The sequence below is a fragment of the Amphiura filiformis genome, chromosome 2 (assembly GCF_039555335.1).
Source record: "Amphiura filiformis chromosome 2, Afil_fr2py, whole genome shotgun sequence".
Classification (NCBI taxonomy): domain Eukaryota; kingdom Metazoa; phylum Echinodermata; class Ophiuroidea; order Amphilepidida; family Amphiuridae; genus Amphiura; species Amphiura filiformis.
The window spans coordinates 69,475,829-69,492,928 of NC_092629.1; the positions used below are offsets into that span (position 1 = coordinate 69,475,829).

Here is a 17,100-nt window from a genome sequence, read left to right on the forward strand (position 1 = left end):
GTAGTGTGTATTTCAACTGGAATAGCCATTTTAAATTAATCTTTAGATTCTTTCCCATTTAGTGTACAGGCTCAAAAAAAAATCTACGAAAAATCTCTAGATTCTCCCAAATCAGTTTAAAAGAATCTCTACGAAAAGGGATTCTTGCTGCATTTCTGGGCCTGTTCAGATCACGGTTCTGTCAGGATGCTGGCGGACCAGTTTTGAAGCCAAGCCACCCTGGTCAATTTAATACAAGCTGTATCAAAATGATTGGTACCCATCGATTTTGATTTTATTAAAAAGCCTGGCCCTTCCAAATACAACATTGGATGGATACTCTTGAAATATCCATCTATGTTACAAAATGTATCTACAAATTTAAATCTGGTGTTGAATTTTGATGTGTCAGACTCATCCATGGCTATTTCAGTTGAAATCCACTAGGCCTGGCATTTTCGGGTAATTTTGTACCCGGGTACCCGCCGCAATTTTCGGGCGGGTAACCGGGTACCAAATTGCAAAAAAAAAAAAAAAAAAAATTTTTTTTATATTTTTTTTAAAGTTTTTTATTTTCGGTTTTGTAGTGTCTCTGGACCTAGACCTAAATGCCAGGATCATTCATGGTTGACCTAAAAAAAAAAAAAAAAAAAAAATTTCAAGATATTTTGTTATTTTTTATATGAAAATTGATAATTTGTATGCATGTCATAGTCTATTAATGATTTCAAAATGTATTGAATTTGACCGAAAATGCCAGCCTTAAAATCCACACAACCCCTGTGGAAGATTTTGGAAATATCTCTCACAGGAGGAGTATGTTTTTGAAATGTAATTGGTCAGAGTTAACCATTTTGAAACCCATACTCCTATGTATTATGGCTTAACCTGTATCTTCCACAACTTGAGTATTTCAAATGGAAGTTACCCAATTGTCTATTCTATTCAAAATTGATACTCCCTCTGTGGCAGACTTTAGCCAAGTCTTCCACAGGGGTAGTGTGGATTTGACGTGAAATAGCCCATGGTAATCGATACAAATTACTCTGATCCAGTTTGTATTGGAGAATTTCAAAATAACAACATTACTTTTTCCCACAGCCTAATAGTAGGGATGACCAATGAACCATCAACTTGATTAGAACACTCCCATAGACATGCAGGGAGCTCAACTGTGCACTGCTTGCACATACATTTCTAAATTGATCTCATTCTTTTATTTTTCAATATTTTTCTGTAAAATTTAGGGAAGTTACTGCCAATTATATTTTGTAACTATCTTGCAAATTACAGCAACATAACTTATTTTGTTTTTCTGTAAGTGCGAGTCAAAATTGGTCCATCGCCACAGTGCGCTTAATTGCCAGTGGCTGAGTTTAGCACTGCTCAAGAATGGCACAAAATATTCAAATCAGTAAGATCAGGTGAAAAACGTGGCCTACTGAGCTGTAATTTGGCAGAGTTGCCAGTAATACCTCTATCATACCCTCTGTAAAAAGGTTAAAAAATTGAACAAGTAGATCTCGAGTTACAAATTAAATCACCAGCTTCCCTTTGGAATTTTTATATTCCTTTCAAATCATGTTAAGAAGACACCTTTCTGAACATAAATGTGAAGTTTCGTGCTCATTCGATGTATTGTTCACCTGATCTTAACCCTAAACGTTTTCTTATATTTAGGCCTATAACATCTACAACTTGCTGCTGGCTATACCTTGTTTAGGACTTTCAAAAGAAGTACCTGAATGTGCAACCATAACTGTTTCAAAATAGCCCGCGATAGTCATGCAGGTAACTCCGAGGTCAAGCATTGAATTGGTTTGAACAAAGATACTCATAATGTATTGAGTGCTACTTTGGTTTGAATGAGGAATACAACAGGAATACACATGAGCATGATGAGGATAATCTCTATTGTTGTGAATGAGTCAATGACCTTCAAAACTTAAGATTTTGTTTACATACACCTACTAATTGGTCATATTAAACCCAATACCATTGAAATTCTTGGTTGTGAAAAAAAAGTTCACCTACTTAGTGCAATTTTGATTTTGTGCCATATCGGCTATCTTGGATGATTTTTGGCAAATGTCCTCTAAATTCATGATTTCAATGCCTTGGTTTGAAAAAATAAGTTATGCCAGTGACTAGTTAAGTGCCATTTCATAAGAAACCCCTTCGATACTTTCACAATATGCTTGTTTCATGTTTGCAAATATGTTAAAATAAAGAAATATATAAAGGTAAATATATGCTTATGCCAATTTTGCTCCCAACTGCTATTTTTGGACCTTGTCATTTTATTTCGTTCCAATGACCGGTCAGAATGGGAAACTTTGATAATTCATAATTCGAAAAGTTTTTGACCAATTTTGACCATTTAACCACCAAAATACTTCTGTTGATTAGTTCTACTCAGAAAACAATCTTTTGTAGCAATAGGGTCAACATGAAATTTTGATGGTTATCCCTACTAATAGCAACTTCTAAAATAACCACACAGCACTCAAGAAGTACAGTTACTTCATAAAACTGTATTTATTCTTCACAAGATGTTCCCAGTGTACACATGATATAGTCCATTTCAAAATCATTTACTTCTTCTTGGTTGCTTTGTCTCTTTCTTCTTCTTCCTTCTCCTTGCGTCTCTTTGCGCGGATACCAAACAGTCTGGCGTTGGCGCGTGCCATACGCATGCTTCGGAACACGCTGTGTTTCTTTTCCTCATCTGTGATAGCGCGTGCTTTCTCGGTCTTGAAGGTACGTTTGATTGGCATGATTGTTCCGGCCAATTGTGTTGCCATCTTCACCTCGGCCTCCTGTGATAGAGGGGAAAGAAAATAACGGAAAAACAAGCGTCAGGTTTGGACTGAATTTCCTTAGCTATTAGGGGCACAGATGTTTGATTAGTGATACAAGGGGAACTGTAGAAGAGGTGGACTTTTCTTTGGATCTGCAAATATTATGTTTCAATGTCGCCAATGCTATTTACCATGTTTACAATATTTCTTGGATGGAATTTTTTCCGGGTCCAAGCACAGCCTGCTGGACCCATTCCGGTGAGTACAAAAAGCGTCCTGGACGCGAAAACCTGTGAACCCTGGTGAAAAGTAACACTTAAATAGAATCTTTTCTTTAAATGCAAATCACACATTATGACTTTAATAGAGCACATACAGATCTTGCAATTGAGATTTTCTTGTCACTATCAAGTATCAACACCGAATAGCAAATCGCTACAAAGAAGAAATACATTGTGGGAAAAGCACCATATTCCACTGGTCCACAATATTAGTGCAAGATTAATTAGGTGCAGCTAAATTGCGAGTGGTTATTAAAAGCGCTGGCACACACAAAAAAAGCACACCCTAGATGTGCACAAAAAACAGTCAACACATTCATGTCAATGATTGCAGTGGGACAAAAGCAATAAATTAACTGTGCCGCCTCATTCAGTGATAAGCCACTGGTTAGGTACATGGCTAGTCAATGGTTCTGAGGCGGTTGGTTAATTTTCTCTAGCATGTCAGAAATGGTCATCACTGACTGGGAATTCATCAGGATGAGATCCTGCTTTGTCATGCATTTTGTCTGCCCAAATAAAAAGAGAACAACTGCTTGGTAATTACCAGCAGATTCTGTTTTACTTTGTGAGCAGTAACAGTTAAAAAACTAAGTATATAAACAGTGTGTAAAATTCTGTTAATTTTAGCAAAAAAGTAAATTGTCCATACCACAGAACAGGTTGCTCCTAACAACCTGTCTTGCCTGGAAGTAACCCGTCCATCTTTTTACATACGTATATGGTCATTTTCACGGTAAAGGGTGTAACTTTGGATTTTTAACATTTTGATCCGTAGTATTCTAATAAAGCCACAGAATTCCATGGTTTTTGGCCACATAAGTCATCTAATTAGCAGCTACCTTGGACGTAGCATAATCAGCTTTGGGAGTTACTGCGTTCAGTTTTAGCAGGCTTAAATGTACTTAATATTGCCATTTTGAAAAACTATAAAAAACAGTAACATTTTTGTAAAACCCTGTGTTTTCTTCAGTTAGTTCATGGATAATTTTTTTATCCTGAAAGTACAGTCATATGTTCAGTAAACACTGCCACATTAGATTTAATTGTGAACAGCCCTGTATTTTTGAGAACCAGACTTCGATATTTGTCGCTTTGAGGCTTCATTTTCCGTTAACAATTGTTAACAAACTTTGTGGGTGTAGCTTTGGTTCATAATTCTTGGTTATTTCTTCACTTCTTCTTGATTCATAACAGTTGTTATCTTAACTTGAAATGGGTAACAAAAATTAGTCGATTTGCAAGCTTTTAAAATTTTTATAAAATCTTGACTTCAAAGAGCCGTTTTCCGTTAACTTTTTGAAGCCTCCAAAACAAACTGTTCAGCAAGCTTGTGCAAATATAAATAAAAGAGCTCATCCAATCTATTTATCAAAATGTAGCAAAGTAGATCCTCAAGTCACATGTTTTTAAATCGTGGAGATATATATCACCGTTTGAAAATGGGACCCAATACAAACTTTCCGTTAACAATTGAAGCCTCCAAACAAGTGAAGCCTCAGAAACAACAAGAAGATTAATTATCATCTATGCATATCTAAATTGGTGTGTTTCATACTGTTATCTGCATTGTAATTATTACTTGATATGTGCAGAATGTCATAAATTAAAAATTTTTTTGACATTATGGTTGAAAAATATACTGATACCCAAAAAGGCCTGTTTCGGAGGAAAAACATGCAAAAAACACCATACTTAACAAATGGGTGAAAAAATTAACATGTGATAAAAAAATTTTAATTCTAGATAGGAAACCGAGTTTGTATAGACCTGTGTCCAAATCCACACCACCAAAGGTAGACATTTGGCAAGAATCAGCTAATTGATTCTGCAAAGATTGGCATGAATCAAAATTGATTCTCATAAAACACAAAATTTGTAAGAATCAAATTATAATTGCATCGTTTATCTTTTGGTTGGAATCAAACCTGCAGTCTACAATGAAATTATACCACATCACCGCTGAACAAAACTATCACGTTCAAGACAATTACAATGGTAGTTTGACTGTGCCGACTCATTCAGTGATAAGCCACTGGGTTAGGTAGATGGCTATCAATGGTTCTGAGGCGGTTGGTTATTTTTCTTTAGCATGTCATAAATGGTCATCACTGACTGGGAATTCATCAGGATGAGATCCTGCTTTGTCATGCATTTTGTCTGCCCAAATAAAAAGAGAATAACTGCTTGGTAATTACCAGCAGATTCTGTTTTACTTTGTGAGCAGTAATGGTTAAAAAGGTAAGTATATGATCAGCATGTCAAATTCTGTTATGTTCAGCAAAAAAGCAACAAGTTTGTCCAGACCACAGAACAACTTGCTCGTAACAAATCGTCTCGTCCGAAAGTATCCCATCCATCTTTTTACAAAGTATATTTGTACGCCTGGGCGACTATCACTTTTTTCCTAGTCGACTGCAAATAGTCGCGACTACGACTATAGTCGCGACTATCTGTGGTTAAAATTGGACTGAAAAATCGGGTGAAAGATTGGTGGCAATTTAGTATTTATAATGCATGATTACAGGACCCGTGATTGCCAGCATCGCATCAGTTTGCTACACAAACCAGCACTGTTGCGATACAAATTGCTACACTGTATCGCACGTTTGCGATGCAAATATTTGACTGTAAAATGCTGTAATATAGGCCTAACTTTTCTGTTCAATTAAATTCACTAGCCACTTTCCAGCAACAGCACAAGAAACTTCATATAATTTCTCAAACCTTCAATATTCCAATAGCGATCTTCGTTCGTTTCCATGTTTTGCTGTGCATGAAAACATGCCGCTTCTGGCAGTGCATATTTTCCATGGTATGCTCATGAGCGTGTTGCATCGTGCATGTACGATTAACTTTCACCTCCGACCTCGTCACCTGACCTCATCTAGACTACTGCATTTGTCGCTACAGGGTGGCATTGCAACATTACGACTGTTTGTCAGCAAATTTGTTTATTTTCCTGTTGCTTTCTAAATATTCTGTTACCACAATAAGCATAGCTTTTTTTTTTTTTTGAAAAGTACTTCTAATCTAATAATATTTTCCTAAATTTTCCCTTTTGGAAAACACTTCTCGGAAGTTCTCGCTGTTTCTTTCCAAAGTTGAAATAATCTCATACCTTCAGTAGTTGGTACAAACACCCAACCTGGGTCTGTACATGCACGATATGACGCTGCTACACCTGTTATCGCTGCATAATCATAATGAGATGTTCGACAGTTCTAAGTAATTTGAGTTTTTTAACGGCTTTTATCTTGTGGGAAATTCAAACTTCTTAAGTTAAAATTATGCAAATTTCCTAGCACTGCCCCACGCACCCACTGCATGACATCACGTGCACAGAACTGACGAATGCGGTAATGCGTGGGATCGGTGAAATTTTTGTAAAATTTGGTAAAAACAGCTCGTGCATATTGTCTGTCTCCGTTGAAAAACTGCAACCTCCGCGGTAAAATCCATCATGACCACTTTAAATAAGCTTCCAGCCAAGTCAGAAAAAATATTCCATGTCCAACAAAAAATTATAACCAAAATTACAGATAAATGAAAATTGAGTATCTTCAGTCATCAAATTTTTTGCTCGTTTGGCGCCAGAAAAAGTCAATTTTCAAGCGGCAATATTTTCGAACGGAACCATTGATTATCATTCTGTTTTCGCCATAGCCGATCGAGCAGCCATCTTGAATACAAAATCACTGAATTATGCATGTCTGAGCCCAGTAAGGTCAAAAATTCATTCATAAAACCATGTCGGGTCAATTGTAACGATTCTGATCGGCCGAATAAGACCACATGCTTGTGACGTGTTGGGTTCATGAATATTTAATGAGCAGCCTGACACGGTAAATAAAGATAACGGGGATCACCAAAAGTCCGATGCTATGGACTTTGCATGCTTAGTGGTGCCTGGCGTGCTAACTGGCTCCTTTAATTCTAACTTCGTACAGCGTGAATGGGGGTAGTTCGTTCGTGGTAAAGTAGTTCGACAACAAGTCAATAACACCAATTTAATGATGATTTATGGACATTATGATTACTTGTTGGTTAGTGTTACTATTGGTAAGACAATGACTAACATTTTTCGCAGTTTATATGTTAGTATTTGGTTGGTTTTGAAGTGCGAATAACTGGCACTTTTAAAGTAATTTTTAACACAAAAATATACTTGCATTAGTCGACTTTTGGTTTTCAATAGTCGTAGTCGCGACTATCAGTAATAGTCGCGACTAACGACTATTGGCGACTTAGTCGCCCAACTCTATATATTTGGTCAACTTTGGTATCCGAGTTAGGGCTGTCGGGCGCTGTATTTGTGTCTAATTATCAGTGGCATAGCGGGCAAAATTGTCCAACTGAGCCACTAACAAATTGAATTTACCGCGACATATGCGGGCAAAAAGCGCAACTTGTAGAGTTGGGCGATTAAGTCGCCAATAGTCGTTAGTCGCGACTATTACTGATAGTCGCGACTTACGACTATTGAAAACCAAAAGTCGACTAATGCAAGTATATTTTGTGTTAAAAATTACTTTAAAAGTGCCAGTTATTCGCACTAAAACCAACCAAATACTAACATATAAACTGCGTTAGTCATTGTCTTACCAATAGTAACACTAACCAACAAGTAATCATAATGTCCATAAATCATCATTAAATTGGTGTTATTGACTTGTTGTCGAACTACTTTCCCACCTAACTAACTACCCCCATTCACGCTTGTACGGTTAGAATTAAAGGAGCCAGTTAGCACGCCAGGCACCACTAAGCATGCAAAGTCCATAGCATCGACTTTTGGTGATCCCGTATCTTTATTTACCGTGTCAGGCTGCTCATTAAATATTCATGAACCCAACACGCCACAAGCACGTGGTCTTATTCGCCGATCAGAATCGTTACAATTGACCCGACATGGTTTTATGAATGAATTTTTGACCTTACTGGGCTCAGACATGCATAATTCAGTGATTTTGTATTCAAGATGGCTGCTTTGGATCGGCTATGGCGAAAACAGAATGAAAATCAATGGTTCCGCTCGAAAATATTGCCGCTTGAAAATTGACTTTTTCTGGCGTCAAACGAGCAAAAAATTCGATGACTGAAGATACTCAATTTTCATTTATCTGTAATTTTGGTTATAATTTTTGGTTGGACATGGAATATTTTTTCTGACTTGGCTGGAAGCTTATTTAAAGTGGTCATGATGGATTTTACCGCGGAGGTTGCAGTTTTTCAACGGAGACAGACAATATGCACGAGCTGTTTTTTACCAAATTTTACAAAAATTTCACCGATCCTACGCACACGATTCGTCAGTTCTGTGCACGTGATGTCATGCAGTGGGTGCGTGGGGCAGTGCTAGGAAATTTGCATAATTTTAACTTGGTAAGAAGTTTGAATTTCCCACAAGATAAAAGCCGTTAAAAAACTCAAATTACTTAGAACTGTCGAACATCTCATTATGATTATGCAGCGATAACAGGTGTAGCAGCGTCATAGCGTGCATGTACAGACCCAGGTTGGGTGTTTGTACCAACTACTGAAGGTATGAGATTATTTCAACTTTGGAAAGAAACAGCGAGAACTTCCGAGAAGTGTTTTCCAAAAGGGAAAATTTAGGAAAATATTATTAGATTAGAAGTACTTTTCACGTAATTTCAAAAAGCTATGCTTATTGTGGTAACAGAATATTTAGAAAGCAACAGGAAAATAAACAAATTTGCTGACAAACAGTCGTAATGTTGCAATGCCACCCCTGTAGCGACAAATGCAGTAGTCTAGATAAGGTCAGGTGACGTAGGTCGGAGGTGAAAGTTAATCGTACATGCACGCAGTGTTCGATTTTCATCTATTTTTTTGTGTAGCAAAAATTGCTACTCACTTTCAGATTTGAGTAGCGATTCCAAAATTTTGAGTAGCAGTTTGTTTTCACCATATTTTATCGATTTTTTTGTATTTTCTTGTCTTCTCACAGATTACTCATTCCCGGTACTCTATGCTTAAAAAATAGACAAAAATCAAGCACTGCATGGATACCATCTTTAGGCCCCTATTGGAAAAGAGAAAGACCTCACCTTCTGGGAAAATCCACCTTATTCTAGTTACATTGCCCTTCCCATCCATGGATCTGATGTTTTGAAATTGCAACAATAATTTACACATACCACACCCATGCATGGAAAACTGTAACATTTGTTAAGCTTAATATTACTGGGTAATTTTGTCATTTGGAAGGAAATTAACTAGATGATGTGAAACTTTACCATATAATGCGCCGGTTAACATAGTAGAGAGGCAACGTCCCGGGCAACGTTATGCAACTGCAATTGCAGACCGAATGTGGTTCAAAATTCGGCACCTAAACTTCCTAAGCTGATTATCATGTGCCCTTTCTAAACGCAAATTTTCCTAAAAAGTCCTACATTTTTGAGTAGAGGAAACTCACTTATTTACTAGCTGAAGCATTAAAATAATGTGAGGAATCTATGAAATCCTAAAAATCTTGTGTAGTTTTGGAAGATTGTCACTAAGGACACACGATATTTCCGTCTCACCACTGAACTATACACCCATATAAACATTGCTACTTCTATGATGTCATAAATGAATATGCATGTTTTTTGTTATCTGGTAATACATGGAAGTATGTAACACAACATGTCATTTGCATAAAATTTGCATATAAGGGAGGATACTGTATTTCGTTTAATGGCGTAAACATCACGATTTGGGGACTTTTGGGTCATATTTTTGTGGATGATTTTCTTGGAAATGGAATTTATGGAGACATTTTTGACTTTGACAAATGGTAACTTGCAAATGATGGTATATCAGCGTGGTTCACGGTCACAAGTAGGCATTTTCCCCGATTTTTTTGGATCGCTTTTTTTTGCTACTGGTCTGTGTAGTTGAGTAGCAGTTTGTAGAAAATGACTCGCATTTTGCGATGCGAATCCAGGTAAATCGAACACTGCATGCACGATGCAACACGTTCATGAGCATACCATGGAAAATATGCACTGCCGTAGCGGCATGTTTTCATGCACAGCAAAACATGGAAACGAACGAAGATCGCTATTGGAATATTGAAGGTTTGAGAAATTATATGAAGTTTCTTGTGCTGTTGCTGGAAAGTGGCTAGTGAATTTAATTGAACAGAAAAGTTAGGCCTATATTACAGCATTTTACAGTCAAATATTTGCATCGCAAACGTGCGATACAGTGTAGCAATTTGTATCGCAACAGTGCTGGTTTGTGTAGCAAACTGATGCGATGCTGGCAATCACGGGTCCTGTAATCATGCATTATAAATACTAAATTGCCACCAATCTTTCACCCGATTTTTCAGTCCAATTTTAACCACAGATAGTCGCGACTATAGTCGTAGTCGCGACTATTTGCTGCCGACTAGTCGACTAGGAAAAAAGTGATAGTCGCCCAGGCGTAAAATATTACAGGGTAGGTCTTAAGTTTTGTGTAAAGAGATTCATCCAATAGGATTGTTGAGATCATAAACCAATATACTTTTGTTAGCCAAATCCAAAAATTACTACTCGCAAATCTTTAGCTTTCGCCATTTTGGCTGATGGCTTGATCACAAATGAACTGGTCCACTGCTTTTCCCGCGAAACTTGGTTGCTAATGACATATGAAGAGATATTGATTGTTGGGTTCATATTTTCTGGATCATGTATATGACCCACTTCTAAAATCAACATCTCTTCTGGGTAACAATTAAGGAGTCCAGGATGCATCATTAGCAACCAAGTTTTGCGGGCAAAGCAGTGGACCAGTTCATCTGTGATCAAGCCATCAGTTTACATAAGTTATGTGGTTTATGGGGTGTTGGGGGATGGGATGTGTATATGGTCGAATCCAATGAAAAGTGTACACGGCATGTTCAGGGCCATAACTTAAAAGTATTAATCAATTGGCATTTGTTTTTGTATTGTGTTTATTAAGCCTTGATCATACGCCATACCATATATAATAAGACCCCTTCTGTGAAAAACTTAGACACAGAGACCCCAAAACATGCTATTTTTACCCATTTTTTCAAAATATTTCTTAAGGTATTTTTAAAAACATCTAAATCAGTTATGAAAAGAAGTCATTGGATTGAATCTAAATTGATTTCCTGAAAGGTGTATATTCAAAGATTGCCTGTTCAATTTTTCACATATTTGTACATAATTATGAATTTTTGTGATAATTTTTTGAGTGGTATTTTATTTCATTACCTACGAATACAATTTTTCATAGCACTAAATATATCTTTAAAAAAAGGAAATCACTGATAAATGCGCAATTGATACAAGCTTTGATATGTCCAATACTGAAATGCATTGCATTTGGACATCTTTATTATTGTGTTTAGCTGCCAGAAATTCTAAATGGCACAAAGGTAGGTTTGGTAAAAAATATGCATTACCTCCGAATACATGTTATAAGCTGTGTCTTTTCCACAAACTGATAGAATAGTAAACAATAGTTATGCAATAGGTGCAGGGTAATACACTCTTTATTTCTATCAAGTTTCAATAGCCTGCGTTTAAATATTTCTGAGATGTCAACAATAAAAGCAAGTATTCAGAGGTAAATTTCGGTAACCGAATGTTACCTCTGAATACAATTTGACATCATGACAGTATTGTGAAACACCGCCATTCATGCCAATGCCCATATTGGTACATAACGAAGGCCTGTATGTTTGCTATCAAATCATATGTCAATGAAAGTTGCGAATTCACATACATGCCCACCATGCAAAACTGAATACGGCTTAATTGTTGAAAAATATGTACTGAAATAGACGACGGTCTGCTCATTTCAAAGAAAAATCAGATTCAAAGAAGATTAGAAGGGGATAAATACTTGGATTTGTCAGCTGTCATGTGTGTTTTATTTTAAACGTTTACCAACCTTCTGGTTTGAGTAATTCGTGTCCAAATTGGTTTATTCAAGGTAACTTTTGACGTTTTCGCTAAGTTTACCTACTGAATACCATGGACAAAAACGACTTTTCTCATTGTCTCATGATCTAGACAACACAGTGGTGGACCCTAGTACAAAGCTAATTATAGTTGCCCTCAAATGAAAGGCCACAAGACGTTACTGACTCCAAGATGGACTTCACAAGTCTGCAATAACGGATTTAAGCGATTTGTGTGCAATTAAGCAAATTAAAGTCACTTTAGTGCCTTTGTTTCTTACTTCAATCCCCTTTCAACCACTGTGAACCGACATTAGATATACATGATAGGGTCTCAAGTATCAATAAACGCACATAAAGAAAATAATACATTCAAAGTGCTTTATAAAATGAAGATTTGATTGCGATATCCACCAAAAGTCTAATTCTTACCTACAAATACTGAAATGTTACTTACGAATACAGCATAATACATGACATGTGTAATGAAGTGTCCCTACCAATGGAAATTAATTGTCAAAAACTTAAAGCGGTACCCCAGGACACTATTATTACCCATATACGGATTCATTCAACAATTATTTATTATGTAAAATTGCTGATTAACTACTTGTATATCAAAATGAAGTGGTCAAAATCTTGCTAAAAGCATCAAATATTTTTGGATCTAAGGTAATAGCATTTATTCATTTGGACGTACCATCTGAAAGAGATCTAAAACTACCATTTTATTAATTCATTACCATAATAGCAACATTTAAACCTCTAAACTCAATATAGATATTGTTAAATCGCTCATGTTACCTACTGAATACCGGGTTTCTTCACCTTTTCATTGTATAAAGCGTTAGGTGTATGCGTATAATTCCTAGTATTCTTGAAAACATATATCCTACTCGTTCTTATACAATGTGTAAATTGATTCATACTCATTTGATAAATAAAATACAGAAACTGACCTAAACTTCGTTTTCAAAAATAAACTAGCATAAATTGACTAAAATCATATTGATCGCGTTATAAAAATAAAAACAAATATTTTCTGGTTGAGCTAGCATTTTCCTGACACCCTGTGGTCTACATTACACGAAAAAAGCGTTAATGGGAATATTCCATTTGTTTTAGGTTGATTAGTATTGCGATAATGAAAGCATCCTAGTGGTATTCGTAGGTAACATTGGGTTTTGATATCACATTTACTATCACACGTCCTGGATTTATTTTTCAAGATTAGTAATGGCACTTTTGGTTCCTATAAGGCCAATATGTCATCAATCAATGGGCAAAAGGAAAACATTGTGGAGACATTTTTATTTCGGATTTTTATTTTTGGCCCGTGGACACTTTTGGTTGGATTCGACCATATATGTGTGGAATGTTTGAAAGGAATCTTCGACATCTTGTTACTTATGCTAAGGTTTCTAATTATAGATAGGAAACAGAGTTTGTAGACCTGTGACCCAAATATACACCACCAAAGGTAGACATGTGGCAAGAATCGGCGAATTGATTCCGCAAAGATTAGCATAAATCAAAATTGATTCTCGTAAACACAAAAAAGTTCAGTTGTAGGAATCAGATTATAATTGCATCATTTATCTTTTGGTTGGAATCAAACAAAATTAATTCTAATTCATGCAGTCTACAATGAAATTCTACCCAAGTTTGATTGTACCGCCTCATTCAGTGATAAGCCACTGTGTAAGGTAGATGGCTTATCAATGGTTCTGAGGCGGTTGGTTAGTTTTCTAGCATGTCATAATGGTCATCACTGAATGGGAATTCATCAGGATGAGATCCTGCTTTGTCATGCATTCTGTCTGCCAAGTAAAAAGACAGTATTTGGTTTGGAAATTACCAGCAGATACTGTTCTGCTTTGGTAGCAGTAAATGTAAAAGGCGATACCTGTTAGTGTTACAAAAAAGTGCTTTTACCTTCCTCGACACAGTGATGTCAGTGCAAGATTCAGTGGTTGCAGTATTAAATCAAAGCACTGCCATACAGACACATGCGTTTATAGGCAGTGTGTATTGTGTAGATAGTATACACGCATGAATCAACAATCTGCATGCATTGATGTCACCGACTTGAGGAATGCAAAGAGACTATTTCGACTGCTCAGTGCCAGAGTAGGCAAGTGCAATAGCTGCCCTGTGAACATTGGGCAATTTACACACAGTATATTTTGTTATTTGTACTCATCTACACATGACAGCTATTGCACTTACCCACTTCTGGCACTGAGCAGTCGATTTACTTGTATGACTGACAAAAAACATCTACTATAGCCAAAATAATTAATTCTCGATCATGAGAGCCAACTTGGGTACGCGCAGTTATTTGCAAATACTGGGCGCTTACGGCGCAAACACAGCTTCTGAGAATTAACCAATCACACGGTCGTTGCTAGGCAAGGTTAAGGTTCGGTCATGCAGGTCGCGCTATTGTGTTATTCTATGAAAAGTACGCTGACGCAGAAGGTACATCCTCTCATGATCGAGAATTTGTTGTTTTGACTATATCAGAAGGTTGCACTTACAACCCTCGCACACTTCAACCAACAAATTGACACACAGTCTATGTGTACATGCAATCACTTACAGTGGAATCTCCTGGTTTGGGCTTGCTGGCCTTCTTGGGGAAGAGGATCAGCTTGTTGCGGTATTCCTTGAGACGCTGTACGTTGGCTTGCAGACCTTCTACAGATTTGTTCCTTCTCCTGTGATCCACAGAGATACCAATGGTGGGTGCAAACTTCTTGTAGATACCTGCAGCCTGTGGATGGCAGGTGGAAACAATAATTACTTGATATCTTACAGTAATCAGACACTGAATTAAAAGTACTAGTTTGCATCCGATGTCATAGGTCAATCAGGCGACTTGCTGTGAATGTTTACGACTTGTCGTGATGATTGAAATTTCTGAACGAAGTGTTAAAACAGCATGTCCTATGGTTAATTTTGCACCTTGGGGTCAGAATTTTGGTGAGAATCCTAGAATTGATTCTTGCATAGATTCTTGTGAACAGATTTATGTGAATCAAAGTTGATTCTCCCAAACTTTTGTAATTTACACAGAAATTGATTTGCAAGAAGCAAGTGATTCCCGCTTATTTATTCTTGATTCTTGCACTGTGACACAAAATTCTGACCCTGCCCCTTCCAATCCATCCAATCCAAGATATCTTGCACATCCCACGATGCATTTCTTTCGTCCTGATTTGCTATTCAGTGCAACATGGGTTGAAATACATCAATTAACAGAGCACATCCATATCTTGCAATTGAGATATTTCTTGTCACTATCATCCCATGTTGCACCAAATAGCAATCAGTATTCAGTACAAGGAAGAAATTATACATTGTGTGGGAAATGCAACATATTTCCGCTGGCCGACAATATTAGTGCAAGATTTATTAGGTGCAGCTAAATTGTGAGCAGTTATCAAAAAAAAAAACACACTCTTTTATAAAAGGCACAAAAACAGTCAACACATTAATGTCAATGATTGCAGTCAGGCAAAATAGATTAATTGTGCTGCTTCATTCAGTGATAAGCCACTGGGTTAGGTAGATGGCTATCAATGGTTCTGAGGCAGTTGGTTAGTTTACTCTAGCATGTCATAAATGGTCATCACTGAATGGGAATTCATCAGGATGAGATCCTGCTTTGTCATGCATTCTGTCTACCCACATAAAAAGAGAATATCTGCCTTGATGATTACCAGTAGATTCTGTTTTAATTTGCAAGCAGCAACAGTTAAAAAAGTAAGTATATAAACATACAATCCATCTCAAAAGTTCTTAGTAGTAATTGGAAACTTATTTCCTGGAGACAGCATGTCAACACTACTGTATGCCTACTTATTACTACTTAGTTGCTTTTTGCCTTGTAAAATAATGTTATTTTCCTTCTATTTCTAAAATGAAGGCACCAGATGACTTAATCTTCATTCCTTTAACGGGGTACCCATTGCCCATTGCATTTTTTTGCATTTTGTGAAGAAATGAGAAAAAAAATTGACAAAGTGGTATGAAAAATGAAGGGGCAAATTTTCTTGTTCTATTGGTGGCATCGGTATCAATGTAGCTTATACATGCTTTTAAAGGTAGTTAAGCCAAAAAGTGGTACAAGTAAAAACATGCACACACTTACCTTAAGCTCTTCCAAAGTGAATCCACGTCCGGCCCTGACCTTGGTGTGGTACTTGAAAGTTTGGCAGTGCACGATGGGTCTCAGAGGTCCAGCTACCGGTCTAGGGGCGACAACGCGAGCCTTCTTGATCCTGTTATTTCTACGGCGCTTGGCACGCATGGGCTGGTTGAACCATGTCTTCACACGATTCTTCCAATCCTTCTTGAAATGGACGTTGGGAATCCTCCCGTTTCTGACTTTGGCCATGGCTGCTCACCTGCAAAAACAAATTTAAGCCCATGAGAACTACCTGCGGATTGGCCAAAATGAATATTGAGTCAAATTTTGAACCAATAAAGGAGGGGTTTAGGGGACCATTCACAAACACAAGTTTGTTAGGGGGGCCTGATGCAATTTTTTGGGGGGGAGGGGCCTCCTTTTCAGACCTCAAAAATTTCAGGGCCCCCCCGTTTTGACATGAAAATGATGGGTCAACCCCTGGGGTCAACCCCATAGAAAAGCATATTAACTCAATTTTCCCAGGAAAATTTTTGGTCATTTTTTTCAGGACCCTCCTTATAGGAGGGTCAAAACTTTGAAGGGTCCCTTTTTGCATCAGACCCCCCTAACAATTGTTAGTGAACGGTCTCTCAATAAGATCATTTGCAAATGCAAGTTTGACCATATTAATGGTTTAAAGGGGTACTACACCCCTTGATAAATTTGTGACTATTTTTTGCATTTTTCTCAAAAAATAATAACACACTGGTAACAAAAATTATGTATTATACTAGGGACGGATATCACATACTAGTCTAGTCCAAATAATCAGCCCCAGAACAAAATGTACATTTACTGACAGATCGTGGTCTGGGCATGAACCGCTTCCTTTCGAAATGTTGATGGCAAACTGGATAGAAGCACATGGAAACAACCGAAACATTTCCACTATAAATCACTCTATTGCATGAT

The 17,100-nt window shown here is 37.1% G+C and overlaps 1 protein-coding gene across 1 annotated transcript; it reads right to left on the minus strand.

Moving 5' to 3' along the window:
• Nucleotides 1-2,493: 2,493 nt before the first annotated feature.
• LOC140146555 (large ribosomal subunit protein eL13-like) lies at nt 2,494-16,430 on the minus strand. The gene is made up of 3 exons (XM_072168429.1): nt 16,150-16,430; nt 14,596-14,769; nt 2,494-2,798 (listed from the first exon to the last, which is right to left on the minus strand). Exons 1-3 carry the CDS (start codon nt 16,393-16,395, stop codon nt 2,574-2,576), a joined length of 645 nt encoding a protein of 214 aa, XP_072024530.1. The 5' UTR covers nt 16,396-16,430; the 3' UTR covers nt 2,494-2,573.
• Nucleotides 16,431-17,100: the final 670 nt, after the last annotated feature.

Excerpts from the sequence above, each read along its gene's own strand:
- LOC140146555 (XM_072168429.1), bottom strand. The coding sequence starts at position 16,395 with ATGGCCAAAGTCAGAAACGGGAGGATTCCCAACGTCCATTTCAAGAAG. Across the intron at positions 14,770-16,149 it reads TCACTTTGGAAGAGCTTAAG|GCTGCAGGTATCTACAAGAA; the intron begins GTAAGTGTGTGC and ends TGCCATCCACAG. Across the intron at positions 2,799-14,595 it reads CCAAACCAGGAGATTCCACT|GAGGCCGAGGTGAAGATGGC; the intron begins GTAAGTGATTGC and ends CCTCTATCACAG.